Source organism: Alligator mississippiensis, chromosome 1, assembly GCF_030867095.1.
Source record: "Alligator mississippiensis isolate rAllMis1 chromosome 1, rAllMis1, whole genome shotgun sequence".
Taxonomy (NCBI): Eukaryota; Metazoa; Chordata; order Crocodylia; family Alligatoridae; genus Alligator; species Alligator mississippiensis.
In genome coordinates, this window is record NC_081824.1 from 83,314,773 (window position 1) to 83,334,540 (window position 19,768).

At 41.0% G+C, this 19,768-nt stretch overlaps 1 protein-coding gene across 2 annotated transcripts in view; it reads right to left on the reverse strand.

The window, feature by feature from the left end:
• The window catches only part of MMS22L (MMS22 like, DNA repair protein), a 166,885-nt gene that overhangs the window by 132,936 nt on the left and 14,181 nt on the right, over positions 1–19,768 (reverse strand). For both annotated transcript variants that reach the window (XM_014611080.3, XM_019486393.2), the window contains exons 4-9: positions 16,755–16,807; positions 12,729–12,816; positions 12,433–12,610; positions 11,330–11,423; positions 7,548–7,678; positions 3,865–3,978 (exon numbers count right to left, since the gene is read on the reverse strand). In XM_014611080.3, coding sequence (XP_014466566.1) covers positions 3,865–3,978; positions 7,548–7,678; positions 11,330–11,423; positions 12,433–12,610; positions 12,729–12,816; positions 16,755–16,807 — 658 coding nt within the window. The remainder of the gene's footprint in view (positions 1–3,864; positions 3,979–7,547; positions 7,679–11,329; positions 11,424–12,432; positions 12,611–12,728; positions 12,817–16,754; positions 16,808–19,768) is intronic.

Sequence of the window (19,768 nt, forward strand, 5' to 3'; positions counted from 1 at the left end):
GGGACAGATCCCATAAGAGTGGATAAGACAGTCACACTGTGACAGGGGGGCAACTACAAGCCCTCAGGCCACTCACATCATTGGCTTGCCCCCTGCTTAGGGCAGTCCAGCCTGCCTCACCTTTGATGTTACCATAATGGTTGTTAAATGTGGAAGGTTGCCATAATTGCGGTTCTGGCCGCAACCATCCCTATACCATGTCCCATGCCTCGCAGATGGCATCTAAACAGCTGACAACTCCTACCCTGACCTCAAGGTGTTCTGGGAGATGCTCACCTCAGGCTGTGATGCTGCTCCACTGGTTCTCTTGATGCAACTGGCAGCTCTGCTTCTAGAGCCTGGGCTTATACCCTGTCCGCCCAGCCCTCATCCAATAGGTGGCACCCTAGCGGTCATGTAACTGCCTAACTGGGCTATGCGCACCTGCTGACATCTCCACAGCCTGCTTAAACCTTTTAAAGAGGCAGGCACAACTTATGTGTGTGTGTATGGCAGAGCACATTTCAATTAAAAAAGCTAACCTAGTCATTTTAATATTACTTATAATCTCACATCTATGGCAGTGGACTAGAACTTAAAAGATTTATTTACAACTTCAAGCTTTACTAAAGTTTAACAAAATAGAAGGGATGACTGGTCTAGTGGTTCAGACATCAGCACAGACTAGGGTTCACTTCTCTCTTTCACCTGTGTGAAAGTCATTCAGTGATTCAGTGTCATTTAGTCATTCAGTGTTTCATGCTTCAGCTCACCAGCTAACAAAACAGGAAAAATACTTCTCCCCTCAAACAGTTTTTGTCCATCTCCTCCAGTAAGATCATCATAACACAGATTTTCTGATACTCTTCATTTATACAGCACCTATCACAGGTTCTGATCCTGACTTAAGTTTTTAGATCCTACTGTAACCATCATGATTTACTCACAGTCAATTACAGCAGTGGCAGAAAAGGAAAGGTTGAATTAAGCACAGATGGTTGTGTAGGCCTATGCATAATAAGCACATTTCATCACAAAAAATGTGCCGCTCAACATGCAAGTTAGGTGGTGATGGCAGAAGCAGCAGTGATGACTGCTGCTGTATCCTTCACCTCGTGTGGTTTTTCAGCCTGTTGCTGTTCACTAAGTTGTCTCTAGCCCGAGCAGGGGTGGGTATGTGGCTAGATGTGTCCTGGCATTGCCCCATTAAGGTGAAGTGGGTTAATTCTTCCCTCCTTCCCCTCCCCCCACCCCACTGCAGCTGGGGTCTGCCTGTCTGCAAGCAAGCAAGGTGGTGGCTAGAGCTGGTAGATCCCAGCTGTGGTCCCCAGGGTGGAAGGGATGGAAGAAGGAATTAACCCCATCTGTTCCACTCTGCCCCCTTTGTCCTAACGGGGCCATGCCACGACAGCATCTGGCTGTGCCTCTTCCCTTCCTACTGGAGCAGTGAGGGAGGGGAAGGGACAGCAGCCTCTGCAGGGTGCCCCAAGGAACGCAAGTACAAAAGAGGTTTATTCCCTCCCTCCCTTCCCTATCTCACTGGCAAGGATGGCAGCCATCCCAGCTTGGCCCCATTAAGGCTAAGGGGGCAGGGAGGGGATTAATCTCCCCCAACCCCCTCACTGAGGTACCACATCCAAGGAGGACCAGCCACCTTCCTCCTCCCCACCCCCCTACCCCAGAGGCTCTGTGTGGTGCTGGAGAGGGACTCTTCCCCCACTTCCTCCCCCACTGCCATCACAGGATGGGGAAGGGGGCTTTGCATGGCGCTGCACAGCGCGGCCCAGCGAGCATCTGTCACTGAGCCGCAGCTGCTGGGAAGGGCCCCACCAGCGCAGCTCAGGCTGGCCCTGCTCAGCCCTGGGCGAGGCAGCCACACAGCAGGGCCAGCTGTGGCTCAGTTACAGGGAAACTGAGCCCTGTCAGTGAAAGCAGCTTGGTGTGGTGTGCGTGGGCAGCGGCTGGCCGAGCAATGGGTTACCCAAGCTGGCTCAGAGGGGCCAGCAGGTCTGAAGCCCAACAGCTGCCCACCACAGGGGCTTGCTGTGAATATATGAGCTCCTGCAATGCCTCCAAGCTGACCTGGGTTGCCCACTACCCAGCCAGCCGCTGGGCAGCACCGCACAGAGCCTTCCTCCCTGCCCCACAACAATGGGGAAGAGGGCGGAAGAGGGGAAAAGAGGCCTCCTGTGGGGCCAGGCAGTGGAGCTGTGTACCTAGATTGCTCCCAGTTGTCAGGTAACCACTGTGGTGGGCAGGGCTCTCTCCCTACTCCACCCCTGCCATGGGGGTCTGGCCACACTCACTCTTTCCCTACCCTCCAAACCCTGCAGGCCAAGATGGGGGTTTAAACCCCTCCTCAGTCATACTCAGGCCTGCCAGAGCCTGGCCACACCCCACCTCAGCTCAGCTTTACTGTGGAAGGGAAGGGAGGGCTGCTTTAGTGCCCCCCAGCTTCTGGCCTGAGCCACTGCAGGCAAGTGCCTGCATTTCTGAAATGTAAAGTGAATGCCTATCCACTTGCAAAATCGGTTCAATCTCTGCAGGTTAGACTAACCTGCAAAGATTGATTCAATCGAGGTTCAGGCTTTTTGAATGTGTCCCTATCCCACAGGGTTGATCTCCTGTAAGTCACAGCTTACCAAGGTGATGCTGGGCCTGTCTTGTGGAACACAGTGCAATATCTTTCCATCAACAGCCATGTTGCCTTTGAAAAGATGCTGGAACTGCAATCACTGCATTTCTGTCTTATCTTGAATGTCATTAATGGGTCCCATCATTGGTTCATAAAATACCTGTAGAGCAGTTGAGCCTGAACAACCTGACACAGGTTGATGAGTGCCATGATTTTATTTGAGCAGACATGGAATAGACACATCATTATCAAACCAGTCTTACCCTTGCCTGCATACAAAGTCAGCAGTGTGTTCACATGTGCAGCATACAGCATCATGTCAGTTTTGCCATTCTTCCTCAATATCAGCATCCTCTAAAAGGATACCAACAGCAGGGAGAGCGGCAGTGAGTATCATGCACTGATTCTAACGGTTGTCCTTGCCATCCATTTTTTCCAGATCTAAAACCCCTAGGTTGCTTTGCAGCTGTCATGAAATATTTTGGGATGCAGGTACAGTTTTAAGTGAACTGTGTCCCAGTCCAACAAACAGTCTTTACTACATGAAGAAAGATGGCTCCAACACAGTTTAAGTTCCTCTGGTGCAACATGACATAGTTAATAAGGTCCAACTGTAACAAAAGTGATTAATAAGCAACAACATTTTTCACCCAAGAGACTTTTCTCTACACCAACTTCCTCTAAGTGAACAGTTTCAGTATTCAGTATCAATGCTGTATCATGAAGCTGCTTGATGCTGCATGGACTAAATTCATACTGTAGATGAAGACCGACAGCTTTCAAAAGAGTCCATCTGAAACTTTCAGGAACAGATTGTGTCTAGGCCGTTTGCTTGGCTACAAGCCTAGAAGCTGGTTACAGTCAGGATCAGCAGCAACAACAGGAAATAGTTTCTCTTTTTTTGTGCTTCTGCAACATACTGTATGGCTTCAACTCCTTTCCTCTTCTGAGTACAAGGAGTGCTCCCTAATAGCAATATAACCTACCACTAACAACTGCACAGCAAAGTTAGAATCAGTACATGAATGCTGAGGGATGGGGCCTAAGGTGCTATTGAAAACATACTGCTTCTGCACATCAGTGAGCATAAAGCTCATGATGGGGCAAAATTCATCTGTATATACCCTTGATGTGAACTTGTATAATCTAGTGGTTAATTTGATTACTAGAAAATCAACACCTGAATGTTTGGCTTTAACTACTTTCTTATAATTAATTTATGCTCCGCACATAGCAATATTATTGCTTACCTCAGGATGAGACACTTTATTTCTGTGATCCAAAAGCTGGATAAGCAGAACCCATAATTCCTTAATGCAGGTACAAGGGTAGTGATGGTTAGTTAGAGCCTCAGATGGTCTGACCTAATTAAGAAAGTACAAGATGTCATTCTTTCACAAAACAAATTGTGCAAATTACAAGTTATCATAGAATCATAGAAAACTAGATGACGTCCTGAGGTCCCTTCCAATCCTAGTCCAACCCCCTGCTCAAAGCAGGGCCATCCCCAACTATATCATCCCATACAAGACTTTGTATACCCAGGTCTTACAAACCTCCAAGAGTGGAGATACTACCACCTTCCTAGGTAACCTGATTAACCAAACCACTAGTGAGAAAGTTTTTCTTTGCTGCAACTTGAGACCATTGCACCTTGTTCTGTCATCTTCCACCACTGAGAACAGTCTAGCTCCATCCTCTTTGCAACCACCCTTCAGGCAACTATTAAATGCCCACTTGGTCTTTTCTTCTCCAAGCCAAATAAGCCATTTCATCAGCCTTTCCTCATAAGTCATGTGCCCCATTTCCCTAACCATTTTCATTGCCTCTTCTGGACTCTCTCTAATTTGTCCACATTCATTCTCTAGTGGGAGGCCCAAAACTGGGCAGTGCTCCATATGTGGCCTCACTAGTGCTGAATAGAGGGGAATAATCACTTCCCTTGATCTGCTAGCAATGCTCCTACTAATGCAGCCCACTATGCTGTTAGCCTTCTTCACAACAAGGGCACACTGATGGCTCACGTTCAGCTTATTATCCACTGTAACCCCCGGGTCTTTTTATGCAGAGAAGTTATGTAGTAATATTTACCCCTTCTCCCTCTGTTTGCAATCTCGTAGATTTATCCACAATTGCAACGGATTTTTTTGAGGCAAGTGTATCATTTTTATTACTAATCTAAAATAAATCTCCTATACCTACAAGAAAGGAATCATTTTCTAGCTCCATGCACAGTATACAAAGCATTATTTTTAGCTCTGGCTGAACCAGTTTCAAATATTATGTAATCAAATTAAAATTAGTTTCTAAGCATGGAGGAAAAGGAATGACAGTAAACAGCGATTCATTCTCTCTAGCAGGGAAGAGAGAAGGTGATTGGTTTATCTGAAGTTTCTTGAAATGTACAAAAAAGTTTTTAAACAATGTCATTTAAAAATAACAATAATAAATATCATATTTCCTTAGCACCTATGCATAATACTAATGTAATATATTTTTCTGTGTGTAAGAGTGTTAATCAGTTCTGTTATAGTTTTTAAACATACAGGACAGAATACATTTTAAGTCATAAGAGTCATTGGATTACTGTTCTTTAATTAAAAAAAAAAATCACTTTCGACCATGTTCTAAATGTAAAGTCTTGTTGTAATCCATCTTTTAGTTCTATACTTTCTGAACAGTGAAACAAAATAATTAAATGAAGCAGTAAAAAAATAAAAATAAAAATAAAAAAATCTAAAATTGCCCCCACTCCAAAAGTTGCCAAATCCAAGTTTATAAAACCTTGAAACAGTCAAAGAATACAGATAAAACTTTGGTAACTTTGTATTGAGGTCCTATGTTCCAACTGGCCAAATGCAGAAGTCACAAAAATGGTGTTATAGTCTTTGGTTAATTAACCTGAGTCTTCATGTCTTGCTTACAGAAAGACAAAGTTAAGCAGGTGGGGGGCGGGGGTGACAGAAATACACTAGGTGGAAGACTATATAATAAGATTTAAAACAAAGGAGTCTCCATTTCACTTTATCTTACACAAAGTATTTTACTGATTGATTTATTTTCCTGTCATATCCCAATCTATTGTCTTTTTAGCATGGAAATTACATTCTTGCTACTGCAGTCTTCAATTATCTGAAGAGTGGTTGCAAAGAGGATGGAGCTAGGCTGTTCTCAGTGGTGACAGATGACAGAACAAGGAGCAATGGTCTCATGCTGCAGCAAGAGAAGTGTAAGTTGAATATTAGGAAAAAGACTCTCTCACCAGGAGGCTAGTAAAACACAGGTTACCCAGAGAGTTGGTAGAATCTCCACCCTTGGAGGTTTTCAAGACCCAGTTAGACAAAGCCTTGGGTGGGATGTATAGTTGGGGTGGCCCAGCTTTGAGCAGGGGGTTGGACTAGATGACCTCCTGAGGTCTCTTCCAACCCCTAATTTTCTATGATTTAGATCAATTCTGAATTTGGAAATCCAATGGTGTATACTTAAGGGTAAATCACAAGCAATGGTGATCATTGAAGATTTCCTTGGAAAGAAAATCTGTAAAAGATGGAGTGGTGAATATAAACCTGAACTATGGCAATTTAAAATAAGTCTAGCACATCACCTAGCAAGAATTTTAACTTCTGTCCCAGATTATAAAGTATTTTATATGGACAGAAGCTTCATTTATGTCATTCATCTTTAAGCCCTGCTTCTTCCCCATTTTACACAGTTACTTTGCAACATAAATCACCATGCTTCTTATTTTACAAGTTTTGAACCTCATTTGAAAGAGCTTATGGGACTCTTCAGGGACCTCAAAGATTTCAAAGGTCAAAGTCTCACCAGGTCTTGTAACAACTTGAAGTTGTCAGGGCATGTGCCACTGTCTCATTTGGAAATGCTGATAATTCCTTCAGAAAACATAGTGTTGCCTCTTCACAGCAGTCAATGTCTGGTTCTAGCACAGGAAATTGGGCTTATAATGCTACAGGACATCAAGATTTCCCCTGCTTTCATAAGATGTGGAAGTGAGCTCTGTTTGGAATGGGCAGTGGAATGGACACTTAGGATGGTATATACCCTGCCACTCAAGTTGTGTGTGTGTGTAAGGTCTAGCAAGCACTAGAAAGGGTTTTGCCTCAAGAGGGATATGATAGCAAGCTGTGATCAATCTATTCTTGATGGACTTGCACAGGAGCACAGAGAGGCACAGAGCATATGCATGCCCTGATGGGCATTGCTATTCAAAACCCTGCAATCTTGCACCCATGAGCCACGTGGTAACTTATAGCAAGAGTCTTACTGATACACACTCAAAAAAGAATATAAAGTTATTTTATTGGCTACCTGGGTGTTATAAAAGAACTATTAGATTTCCTAGTTTTCAACTGCTGGAGGAAGGAGCATTAGGGCAGCCAATATATGAAAAAAACCCAAAAAAATTACAGTGACATTTACCTTGAAAAATGTAAATGTGCTGAATAGAAAAGATGAGGCTGTTAAAAACAGGAGCAGTGTAAATATGAACTTTAATGTAGCATTCTATATAAACTGCCAAGATTATAGTCAATCGCCTTTTGTTCCCATTCAGAGAATTTGGAAAGACATTTTCTATATCTATCGCTCTAAAAACACTAAGACTGTTCCATGTTTGGCATGAAACCCAGCACACAGAAATTATAAAATGTGGCGCACACTTCATCTCCGTACACAATGTATTTCTAAATTATTCTCTAATTCAGCTGCCAGATGGTCATGAATAAATGCAACATAATATAAACTCGTAACAAATAACACTTTTTAAAACTTGAGGATATTAAATCAAGAGCAAAATTAAAACAAGTCATACAAGGGATCGTGTTTTCCTGCCCTAGTACAGACCTGACACACTATGGCCCTCTGATTGGGGTTTTCAGCTGTTTCCACATACAAAATAAATAAAAAAAAATACCTTTGTATACTTGTTGATGGACATGCTTATCAGATCACAGATGAGGTTTACACAGTGTGCATCAAATAAACTAGTAGAAGTAAAACTTCCTTCTGTTTGGTTTCCAAACTGGTGAGCATACACTATTTGCCCTAAAAGAAAGTGATATATATGAGAACTACTCATAGGAGGAGCTTGCTTCTATGGATATAGAGAAAGATAACAATGTTTAGTAACATTACTTGGGTCAATACAGATTTTATTTTTTTTGTTTAAAAAGCAAACTCTTCAAGAAGTTGTTTCGCCATCACTATTACAACAGTTTGACAAAACAGCGGTTGGAATTTTACATCTAGTTCACAAGCACAATCTTAATGACTGCACTGACAGAGTAAAAGATTTCTTCATCTGCAAATTCCTTTCAGTACAATGTATAAATGGGGAGTTTTAAAATTGCTAAATGTTTAGACGTACAAAATGACTACAAACAATTCTATTATTCGAATGAAGATACAATCCTTGTATTTTGATAAAAAGGTTGATGTGACCACATGACAATGACAGCACTTGGAAGCAGTCACAGAGAAAAAAAGAGGGTACTGTGATCTATTATGCCTCAATGTCTCATCTCACAAGCCATACATCTTAAATCAATGTAACAGAGTACTTGAAGAATTGGGCCCATACTTTGTTCTTGAAAGTGAGAAGTGAAATCCTGTCCCACTGAAGGCAGTAATGAAACTACCATACAAATCAACAGAGCAAGGATATCACTTAAGATACTTGTGGGAGAGAAGGGAAGAGACAGAATACAAGGCATAAAGGATACAAGATCCAGTCAAATGTGCAGCTGTATAATGGCTGTCTACTGAATTTTAAATCACCCTTCCTTCCTTCTCCTGTTCTTGCGACAAGGTACTTAACAGAATTCACAGATTCATTTAGAATCTGAAAGGGCTGGGCCATGAGCGCTTCTGCAATGGCCTCAAACTTGCAACCTCTGAGCTGTCAACAGTGCACCTTAGCTTCTGCCCCACCCCAGCCCCATGTTAAAACATAAATCTGATATTATGAAGATTATTAGATTGCAAACCAGAATCTGGTTGATAAATAATATTGTTCAAGTACTAAAAGCCCAAAGATCTCCAATTGCTTCCTCAGGGAGTTCTAATGCTATTCTTAGCAACATTAATTTGAGGAAACCAAACATTCAGAATTCCCCCAAACAAAAATCCAGTTACTTAAAAACTGTTAAGTCTCAACAAAGCTATGATGGATGTTCAACTTCACTAAACCACACTACTTTTTAATCACCTCCCTTACTACAGTCTCTCTTTATACAGTCTCTCTGTCTACATTAAAAACTCATAAGCTCTTTAGAAGATAGGACTTGGTCATTCAAACTCTCTGTACAGAATCTTGAACTTCGTTCATACTGTATAAGTATTACCACCATTCTGGAAAGAGTTCTCAAAAAGCTGACACTCTCTCAACAAGGAGATTTCTCTCAGTTCAAGTCTAAATGTTATGGGTCCTGTAAATAAAATAAGTATGCTTTTAAAATACTGAATCCTTAATGACATTTTTGACATTATGGATTCCCATTCAAAATCTCTTCTGAGTCGCATGTATGTGTTTGCAAACCTAAGACTGCTAATATTTTGCAGCACCCTTAAAAAGATCTCTTGTTACCACACAAAATATTAGCAGTCTTAGGTGTACAAACACCAACATATGACACACTATGGATTCAAGTAGAAATCCATAATGTCAAAAACATTCTGACCTGCTAGTCTTTCCGAGTTCTTTGCAAAAAGAAATTACTCTATTATAGGGGTCAGCAATATTTTTGGGCAGAGTGCCAAAAACATCTGCAACCTCGACCTGTAAAATGTTGGCATGCCAAGGGCAGATGGCAGGGGAGCTGCAAGGGGCCCGATCCTTGTGGCAGTGCAGCAAGTAAAATGCAAAATGCCTTCATGTGCCACATTATGGCACCTGTGCCAGAGGCTGTCTACCCCTGCTCTATTATTTTTCCATAGTCAAAAACAACCAAGTGAAATTAGTTTTTGAAATGGGATGCCACTAACTTCAGAAAAAATTATGGAAGGGCACCTTGAGTCTAAAACAGTTGAAAACAAATCACTGCTATAATTCTTGACAAATATACCTTTTTACATCTGTACCAACACTTCTTAACTAAAAGTTTTGTTGGCCTCCTTCACTCCAATCCTATAATGGTAAAAACAAGAGCTAGCTTTCAGATTATGTGTACACTGTAGTTTCAGTCTGTGTACTTATGTGTGTTTTTGCCCAAATCCCCAACCATCCACACAAAATCCTAGAGTACATGTTTAGTTGTAATTTGAACCCATGGTTGGTTATGAGTTAAAGCCTGAGCTGTCCTTCAGTTTTAGATGGAAACCGACTACCTTGCTGTCAGGGTATACCGACTACCTTTGCTATCATTTGGCTGCCAATGCCACCAAAGGCCTTCCCACAATTCTTCCACAAGGAACAAACCAGTTCTCCCACAATGGACTGTGGCAGAATTGTAAAGCACAGGCTCATAAACAGAGCTTTGCTGCGATACCACTGACATTTAGGCTCAGATCCAGGTGCCAATCAACTACGGTAACTCTGTAGCCCCTAATTATTTATATTACTGCAATTGTTGTAACTCAGTTATTCTGTGTATTTCAGTGAAGTGCGCCATAATGACTACAGAAAGAAATAAAAAATTGCAACATATTTTCTGATTTTATTTTAACTAGCATAAAGATGAACAGTTCATAAATAATCTGCAACTAGGCAACTCATACTGCCCTCTTCTGTATTTTAACAATTCTTCTCTAGTAAGCTGAATTGCTTTGGAGTTGACCTCCTCAGCTGAATCCCATGACCTTTTGTTTTTTAATTTAGTTGCTATCATAAACAGCTTAATCGTATAAATCTGTTCTTTGCCCTTTAAAGCCATTTTTAAAATTATATATATATATATATATATATATATATATATATATATATATATATATATATATATATATATATTATTGGTTTGCCCTTTTCTCACTATATTTTCATAACTCCTTTGGCTACAATCTCTTTTTTTCCCCTCCTCAATATCTCCTTAGTGGTCGTTTGTGGTTTATAATGTGGATTTCTATTTGAAATCACTCTAAAAAATTTTCCCTAGGAAGTCTAGTAATAGAAGCAAAGTTAGATGCCTAGAACCAGTAGGAAAGTTTTTTCTTTTGGAGATAAGGTCTTCAAACCAGAGAATCAAGGCATCTTAAGCCTTAGCCAGTTTTTTCAAATCAGTACCAGCTATGCTTGGATAGCTTTTCTGCATAATTCACATCAAGACCATGTGCCATAATGCACCTTAGAATCTCTGCAAAGGTATTCTTAACATTTTTTTAATAACAATTAAAACTTCAACTTGCTGTAAGTGTTAAGTACAAATTAATCTGACAATCTCAATCTACTTCAGATAGCGCAAACCTGTATTCTGATTTAATGGTGAAGCTTCACTAGGACAGGATCAATAGTTAGTTAACAGATCAAGATTGATGTGAACTGGCCAAGCATGTGGAAAAATCTGAAAAACTGGCTTCGTCGTATTTAAATTTTAGCCAGTATTAAGCTCTAATTTCAACAAACAAAAAATAAAAGCAACTTAATATAGACCCAACTCCCACAGCCTCAAGAAAAGTAAAATAATTTGGATAGCTTCAGATCAAAAATGTAAGTAATCCAGAAGGAGAATAAGAAATTAATCGCACTGCAAAATGTAGACTCACCTGGCATCTTCTTGCCTAGGACATGAAGAATTTCCAGTACTTGCCAATGGATATCCAAGTAGAGATGGAGTAAATGCCATGATGGGGGAAATAGCTGTGATAAAAGACAATCATGTTTTTTCTATGTAACATTGCTTAGTAAGGTCAGGATTCTTTACTCAGAAATGTGGAATGGCAGGCCCCCATTCCCATGTGAAAGCCCCACCAACATATTTATCAAACTAACTGCTGCATTCCAATGTGAAAAAGAAAATGCTTTTCCCAGAACAATTATTTCTTTCTTAGAACAAGTTCATAAATTCTTTAATTTAAACTGCATCCTAATTCACTACAGCATCTTAACTCAAAAGTCAACAGGTAAAGCATCACCAATTATCCTTCCTTCCCAGGACACAATTTAGTTGAGAATATAGAATTGCTAACTGCTCAAATAATGTGAATTCAGAACATTTTCTCCTTGGATAAAACCCTTATCTCAAAAAGCGAATGGCAAGAACATAAGTCATTTCTTAATAGGTCATTCTTCCTGGTAATGATTCACAGATCTACAAGCATGAGAAGATTCCATACCACATATTAAAATCTACAGGTGCATGCTTTAGCATATTAAATGGTGTAGGTGTGAAAATAAAAAGTTATTACAGTTTTCACCTACAAAAAAAATGATCTCTTTATATGTTCAAGCAATTTTTAGAATACATCTTTGTAGACATGCCTCATCTATTTGAAAGCTTACTATCCTCATGGATAAACACAGAGAATTTTTAAAAAAATAAGTAACACTGTGACAGGGTGTTTGATCAAGACTGCTTATTCACCTTGAATTATTATTCTATAATCGCTTGCATAGTGCAAATACAGACTGCATAAGGGAAATGTTGTAGGGGAAAACCCTACAACATATGAAGTAAATATGTATAATACATATGAAGTCTAATACATGGTCTAGTGCATATGAAGTAAAAAATGTGTTTGGCACTAAAAAAAATTAACAAGAATTAGGTTCATTTCTGAAATCAAGCAAATTTTTATTTTTCAATAACCTATAAAAGTTACAACTGGACTGCTATGTGATACATAATAAGGCACAAAAACAACCAAACCTTTGCTGGAGGTTGAATAGTAAATGTGCCCAGGATACTACAGTGGAGTTCATGTAAGTGTCCAATATGCAAAGTTAAGGCATGAAGCTCATCAACCAGCATTGAAGGCAGCTGGGCTTCCAGTTCTTCATATGGATGTAGTAGCCCATCATCCTCTGCTTTTGGTGGTTCCAGGAACCTGAATGAACCAATACATCATCGGTACCATCAACACATCATTAGAGAATGAATAAGGGATGGTTACAGAATTAAAACACAAAATAAGCTAGTAACTCAATTTGTGCTTGGCAACTTACCTAAAGATGAAAACCTTTACATACTGCAAAAATTCAGTGCACTGATGCCTGAGGTTGTCTGCTTCAGAATGCAAATTTGCAGCATGACCTTAAAATAAATGCAAAATAATAATTCCAACCCAAGTTATTTTTTCAAAAGAAATCTTTGTAATTACTTATGCTCACTAGAGTAATAAAAGTAATGTAAATTCTGTGAGCAATTAGCTTAACTGTAAACAAAACTTTATATTATAATTTTCCCCACTGAATATCCTTCCTACAAATGGCCACAAGTCAATGTCCAGTTAAATATAGAAAAAGGTAGTGTTTAGTCTAGCAAGACTCATTCACACTGAGGGGAAAAATGAAGTCCCACATGATTTTCTCATAAGCAAATTGAGAAAATGTGGGCTAGGCAAAACTGTTAGAAGGTGGAGAGAAAACTGGCTTAATAGCTGCAAACAAAGGGTAATTGTAAATGGATCCATGTCAGAATGGCAGGTGGTTCCAAGTGGAATCCCACAGGGATCTCTCTTGGACCCAGTGCTATTCAACATATTTATGAATGATCTGGACATTGGAATAGAGAGATTCTTGAGCAAGTTTGTAGACCATATGAAACTGGAAAGGACTCTGAACACACTGGGGGTGGACAGGAGCACAATTCAGAAGGATCTTGACAGACTGAAAAGCTGGGCTGGACTTAACATGATGAAGTTCAGTGCTGACAAATGCCAGGTACTATACCTTGGGAAGAGTAAACAAAAATACAAATACAAAATGGGTGACACCTGGCTGGATGGCAGCACTATGGAAAAGGACCTGGGAGTCTTGGTGGAACACAGGTTCACTATAAGGCTGCAGCGTGATGTAGCCGTACAAAAGACAAATGCAGTTTTGGGATGTATCAACAGGAGTATGAGGTGCAAGACAATAGAGATACTACCTCTCTATCTGGCACTGGTTGGTCCTCCTCAAGTATAGTGTGCAGTTTTGGGCTCCATATTTTAAAAAGGATATGAAGTCAGAGAGGGTCCAGAGGCTAGCAACAAGGACGAAAAAGGGCTTGGAAGGCAAATCATACAAGGTCAGGCTGAAGGAGCTATGCATGTTCAGCTTGGGGCAAAAGCGCTTAATAGGGGATATGACAGCAGACTTTAAATATTGAAGGGCAGCCAGAAAGAGGGACAGCCCCCCCCATTCCAATCTAAACCTATTTTGCTGCAACTTCAAGCCACTTGTTCTCACCTTATTGTCTACAGAGAGAGAAAAGTGGGGCTGGAGCAGGGGGGTGCAGCCCTCTTCCTGCAGTCTCTTGTGAGCATTTTAAACAACTTTTGCAACAGCAGGATGTTGGCCATTGTGGTCCACTAATTTACCTGTGGCAGGTTAGGGTGTCATGTCTTGTGGTTATATCAGAGTTGATTGTTTAGTTTTGCTGATAGGTTAGGTAATGCATTTGCATAGGATGGTCTGGATAGGGAAGATCCTGCCTCAGGTAGGTGGTTGAACAAGAAGATCTCTGAAGACCCCTCCCAACCTATTTTCAATTGTTTCTGTGAATCTATTTTTAGTGGTCACAGCCTGCTTAAAGCATCAGTATCACTTTCCTCACTATAGTATTTGAGCATAATTTGTAAAGTATGTATCCATGTATTATGAGAAAGAAAGAGAAACATAGTTATGCTCATTTTACTCATGGAAAACTGAGACTGATTAGGCAAGTTGGCCAAATTACATAGCAAGTCTGCAGCACAGTAAAAAACTGAACTTGAACTATCTACATCCAAGATGTATAACCAGGGACCTACTCAAATTGCAACTTTGCACATTTTGCAGAAATTGTGAATTCTGGTATTGCCTGCAAAGCTGGGCAATGCTTGCAAAATCCACAAAAAACCCCACCTTATTAAAAATAAGATGCTGGCTCCCCAGAGGTAGTCCTTATGGCCACTGAATCCTTGCAGCCCATTGCTGATTTGCCGAGAAGCCTATCTGTCATGCAGCCAATCAGTGGCAAATGGTGAGGCTCAGCAGCAATAAGACCTGGTCAGCCCCATGATTTGAGTAGACCCCCTACATATAACCTAGCCAACAGACCAGCCTAGTTACAAAATTTGATGCTACAACCTTTCCGTTTTTCCAAAATGGTTTTACTGGAGCTTTTCTCCACTTATGATTTTGTTCTGATGGCAATACTTCTACTTCACTGAAGATCGTTGTTGATTTCTGTGTCTGCTACACAGATTGTTTGCATCTCCAGGCATGGGTCATATTTAGGTCTTTTGCAAATACAGCATTGCTATTTTAACTACAGAAACATCCCTACATGCATTTGTTACATGAATAAAGGAAGTAAACCAGAATATAAAAGAAAGAACTGTATTGGCTAGTCCATGAAGTGACTAAGCCCTTTTTCACAGGCAGAGAGGGCTAAGGTAAGATTGGATTTGGTTAAATTAGAAGGGGTGTGTGTTACTCTGACTCCTGGCAAACACTATATTTGTCACTTGTTATATTCAAATATAACTTGATAAATAATAAACATACCAGATGTTTTAGTTTATTCTCGATAAAAATGGAGGATCAGCCAAGAAAGTTACTTCAAGGAAACTGAAAAGATGTCTTCATGGTGAAAGAATTTTATGATGTGGCCTGTTGGCATGTTATGATTTGTCATGTGGTATGTGCATAATGCACACGGTAAACGTAATGTTTGCCTGGGCGTTCAACTGAAACAGAAATGGTGGCATAGTAGCACCATGGCATCCAAACTGATACCACAACATTTAGGTCAGACTGAGACTTTAAATATTACAAATAAACTAAAACTAGAGGTTTATGATACAGTCAAAAAACCCTTGAAATTAGACAAACTTAACAGAACTTGCTCACACCTAGACTCTACTAAAACTTGAAATAGTTGTTTACTTGGACCATCAAATAAAGAGAATATGGGTTTGACAACCTCCAACAAAAATCCCAAGGATCAGAGGTGTAACTGCAAACTTGGGTGCAAACTACTGCTCTTAAAAGAGTAAATGCAAAAAACAAAAAAAAAAGAAACAAGAGAGTTAACCCTCTGGTGCTTGGCCACAATGGAACCCATCCAGCCCTCCCACCTCTTCCCTCCCCACCAACTCTTCTGTGCTGGCTACCAGAGCCTCTTCAGGAAAGATACACAGTGCAGGGGGCCGCGAGGGGGGCCAGGCGCTTCTTGCCTCCATTCCAGCACCCCCTTTAGGCAGTGCCTAGGGCTTGTGCCCTACTCAGTTATGCTACTGGCAAGTGTTTATTTCTATCTTCATAACAATACCTATTTACTGATAACATCAAGACTCTATAGACAGTGCATTTCTGAGCAATTACTGGGCTTCTCCATTTACTGAAGTAATTATCTTTCCAGACTAAAAATAAGTCCAAAATTGCAATAATCCTTCACAAAGATACTGCTTCCCATCCCTTAGTATTTTATTCAAACAAGCTATTTTGTAGTGCCCCCATTTCATCGATTCTGTTGGAAAGACAAATGAAGTCTGTAAGTAACTTATAAAGTAAGCAAATATAAGCCAACTTGTTTGAAAGGTAAGGCAGAAGAATATTTTAAAACATTATTACTAGAATAATCATTCTGAACTCTGAATTAACTTTTTTTTTTTTTACAGTTAATTAAAAGAATGAATGGTTCACAAAATCATGAATTACAAGTAGCCTCTGGCCCCAGTGAAGTCGATGACAAAATTCCCATTGACTTCAATGAGGCTACAATTTCACCCTGTATATTTGCTACATAATCAACATGCAGTTAAAGCAGATGCTTAACTGTTACTGGTAAAGGTAACAGACCTTCCCACTAACCTTAGTCAACCGCATCAGGAATGTAGGCATAGTGCCAGAGATAATAAGTCATTACAGCATTTTGCTAAAACACGTTGTTTGTAGTGAAGTAGTGCACAAATGCTCCAATTAAGAATCAAGACCCCATAGTGGTCAAGGCTGTATGCCCATCAATCCACCCCAAGAGAGAAGTGAGTATCTAAAACTTACTGAAGTCAGATGAACTCATCTGTACTAGGTTTTCCAATTTGTATATTTTTTGCCTGTTTAAAAAAAAATATATACAAGTTTATAACATTCCATACTATAAATACATTCAGTAACTATAAGTAAATAAATTCTTTTACCAGTGCCATTTTTATTATGCTGCTAATGAGTATAGTACAAAGCACAAAATATGAAAAGTGTCTGCCCTGAAAAGCTTATATTAAAAAGACACGACACCACTTTGGGAAGGCTACAGAGTTCAAACATGAAGTAACCACGTGAACAAGAATCCAATGGTGTCTCCAGGTTGACAGAAAGGACTTTAGGAAGAAGTGTGTAAACACCAGGATGAAACAATAGCTAAAGCAGGGGTGTCAAAAGTACAGAAGCCACTGGGCAGATCTGACCCATGGAGCCACACTGTCTGAGGCAGGCAACTAGAAGTTGGGGAGAAGGACGGTGTCGGCAGGGACAAACAGCCCAACACAGAATCCAGGGCCATTAGGCCCCAGTGGACAAGGAATCATGGGCAGTAGGGCAAGTGAGGGCTAATATAGTCACTCTCCAATCACGTCATCCTTTTGCCACTGATGTAGCCCTACCTTTGTTACTAAGTTTTCATAAACACCTTTTTTGCCTTAACAAGTTGTTAACACTTTCCTCTCTAACAGATTCACACTGTTTCTGAAGAGTGAGGAGAGGTTAAAAAAATTGGAGATGATTAGAGCTGCCATGTGTCCCATGGCAAAGCCAGACCCAGAGTTACTGCCACAGATGGGACATGTGGCAGCAGTGACAGCTCCAGCTTCAGCATGGAGCACATGGCAGGGGCCAGAGCTGCCCCATACTGGAGCTGCTGCAGCCACTGCATCCCGTTCCAGAATTGGGGTTGCTGCCGCTGCATGCCCCAGGCTGCATCAGGCCTTCAAGGGGCCCTGTGGTCCAAATCCAACCCAGGGTATAAGGTAAGTCTGACATCCCTGAGCTAAAGCCAGACTTTGGAAAGGAAGAAGAAATAGAACATGAGTAAAGATGTAGGAAGAACAAGATTACACAAGTTTTAAAAGATCAAGAAGAATCTGATGAGGAAAAAAGACAAACTGAAAGAATTTGGAGCATGTCAGAGAGATGTCAAAGGATGAAGAGGCAAGATGGGGGAAGCCAGAGACAAGCATCTGATAAGAGATAACCAAAACATGAATTTTGATTTTATTATTTACTTAATGCAAAATGTTCTAGTCAGTCTTTTAGCTTGTACCCAAAAACTAAAGAAAACAAAAGAGCTGAGCCAGCTAGAGGTGCACCAATACATCAGTCCGATATCGGATCAGCACCGATACAAAGAAAATAACCTATATTGGAAATTGGCCTGATATGGTCAATAATTTGGCTGATAAACGGCCCATGCATGCGCGCAGCCACAGCACAACACGTAGGCAGTGAGAAGCACAGCCAGCAGCATGGAGAACTGTGCGCAGCAGGTAAATCTCTTGTGATGGCAAGGGAGGGGCGTGGGGGGGCAGATCAATGCCCCCATGGTGAGGACAGAGTGGAGCTGGATATGGTGATTTTTGGGGTGGCTGCAGCCACCTCCCAGTGCTGTTGCCACCTGCCTGGCGACGCCTCGGTGCCAGCCCCAGACTGCAGCTACAGCCCACCCTGCCCATGCCCTGCACAGATCCAAGGCACCACCCCCCCCTCCCAGGGTGTGTGCAGCAATGAGAGCTGCCCCCTCACACCTCCCAGATGAGCCACAGCTTCATCCCACACCCTGCCTCACCCCAGCTGGGCAGTGCCTACCTGAGCCCCAGCCTCACTCCCTCCCTCACTGCACGGGCCTTGATCTGCCCCCCCACACTCCTTCCACCACTGCAGACTTACCAGTTGGAAGCAGCTTTATCAGAAATCGGATTGGTATCGGTCAATATACCACCTTAAAATTCAGCTGTCAGTATCGACCCCAAAAATCTTCATCAGTACACCCCTAGAGCCAGACAATGCTAATAACAGACTCTCCTCTTAACTTTTACTCCCAAACCTCTCTGAAAACCTTCAACATCATACCCCATAAAAAACCTGAAAGAAAAGGTTGGCCCACGCCCAATCAGTGCCTTGTAGCACCAATTCCAAGTTCTGGCTAAAAAGCAGAACAGAAATCAGGTCCAAAATAGAACATCTATGCTAGCAGGGCTTCACCCACAAACACTGCGTAGAGATATGGCCAACTGCTAGCAGCTGAGCACATAAGACTAGCACGTACTCACAGAATAGTATAAGGGTAGAATTTGTCCAAGGTAGGCAGGTTTCAAATCTACATTTTTGTTGGTCAAAAAACAACAATATCACTGAAAAATCAGAAAGTCAGTTGACAGCTACAGCAACTGTCAGAGCACAGGTGCAACATCTCTCTCTACAGGAAGAGGTATTTAATAAAAATGCAGTTCTAGTCTGCACTAACTGCAATTTTCAGGTGTTGTGTAGCCCCCATATAGAGCCCACGGCAACAATCTGGATGTGAGAAAGGGATAGATAACTGTGGTAAAAATCACAAGGAAAGATTACACACTTTTTATCACATTCAAATTAGGAAACCCTTAAAAAAATCTTCAGCAAAAATGTAAGGATCCAATACACTCAGACTGAGAGCTTATATAATGCAAGGTGAGGACTGCAGCTGGGGACACAAATCTCTACCACTCCTTCTACTCCCTGTACCATTTCATTCACCTTGATTCAGCTCCATCAATCCTCACCTAAACCACAAACCTTTAGAAATAGCGTAAGTTCTTCAACCACTTCAGTTATTATAAGAAAATATGGAATTATAACAGCTTGGTGACTTCAATACAGAGAAACACCAAAACCAAGGGTTAGAGGGGCAGATGAACAAGAAGCAAGGAAGTCAAATATAGTCAATGTTTAAAACAAAAAAATCACTGAATCCACATAGCACAAAGAGAGGGCTGAAAGCAGAGAGGTTGAACAATGTATACCAAAGTGATTTAAATAATCAATGT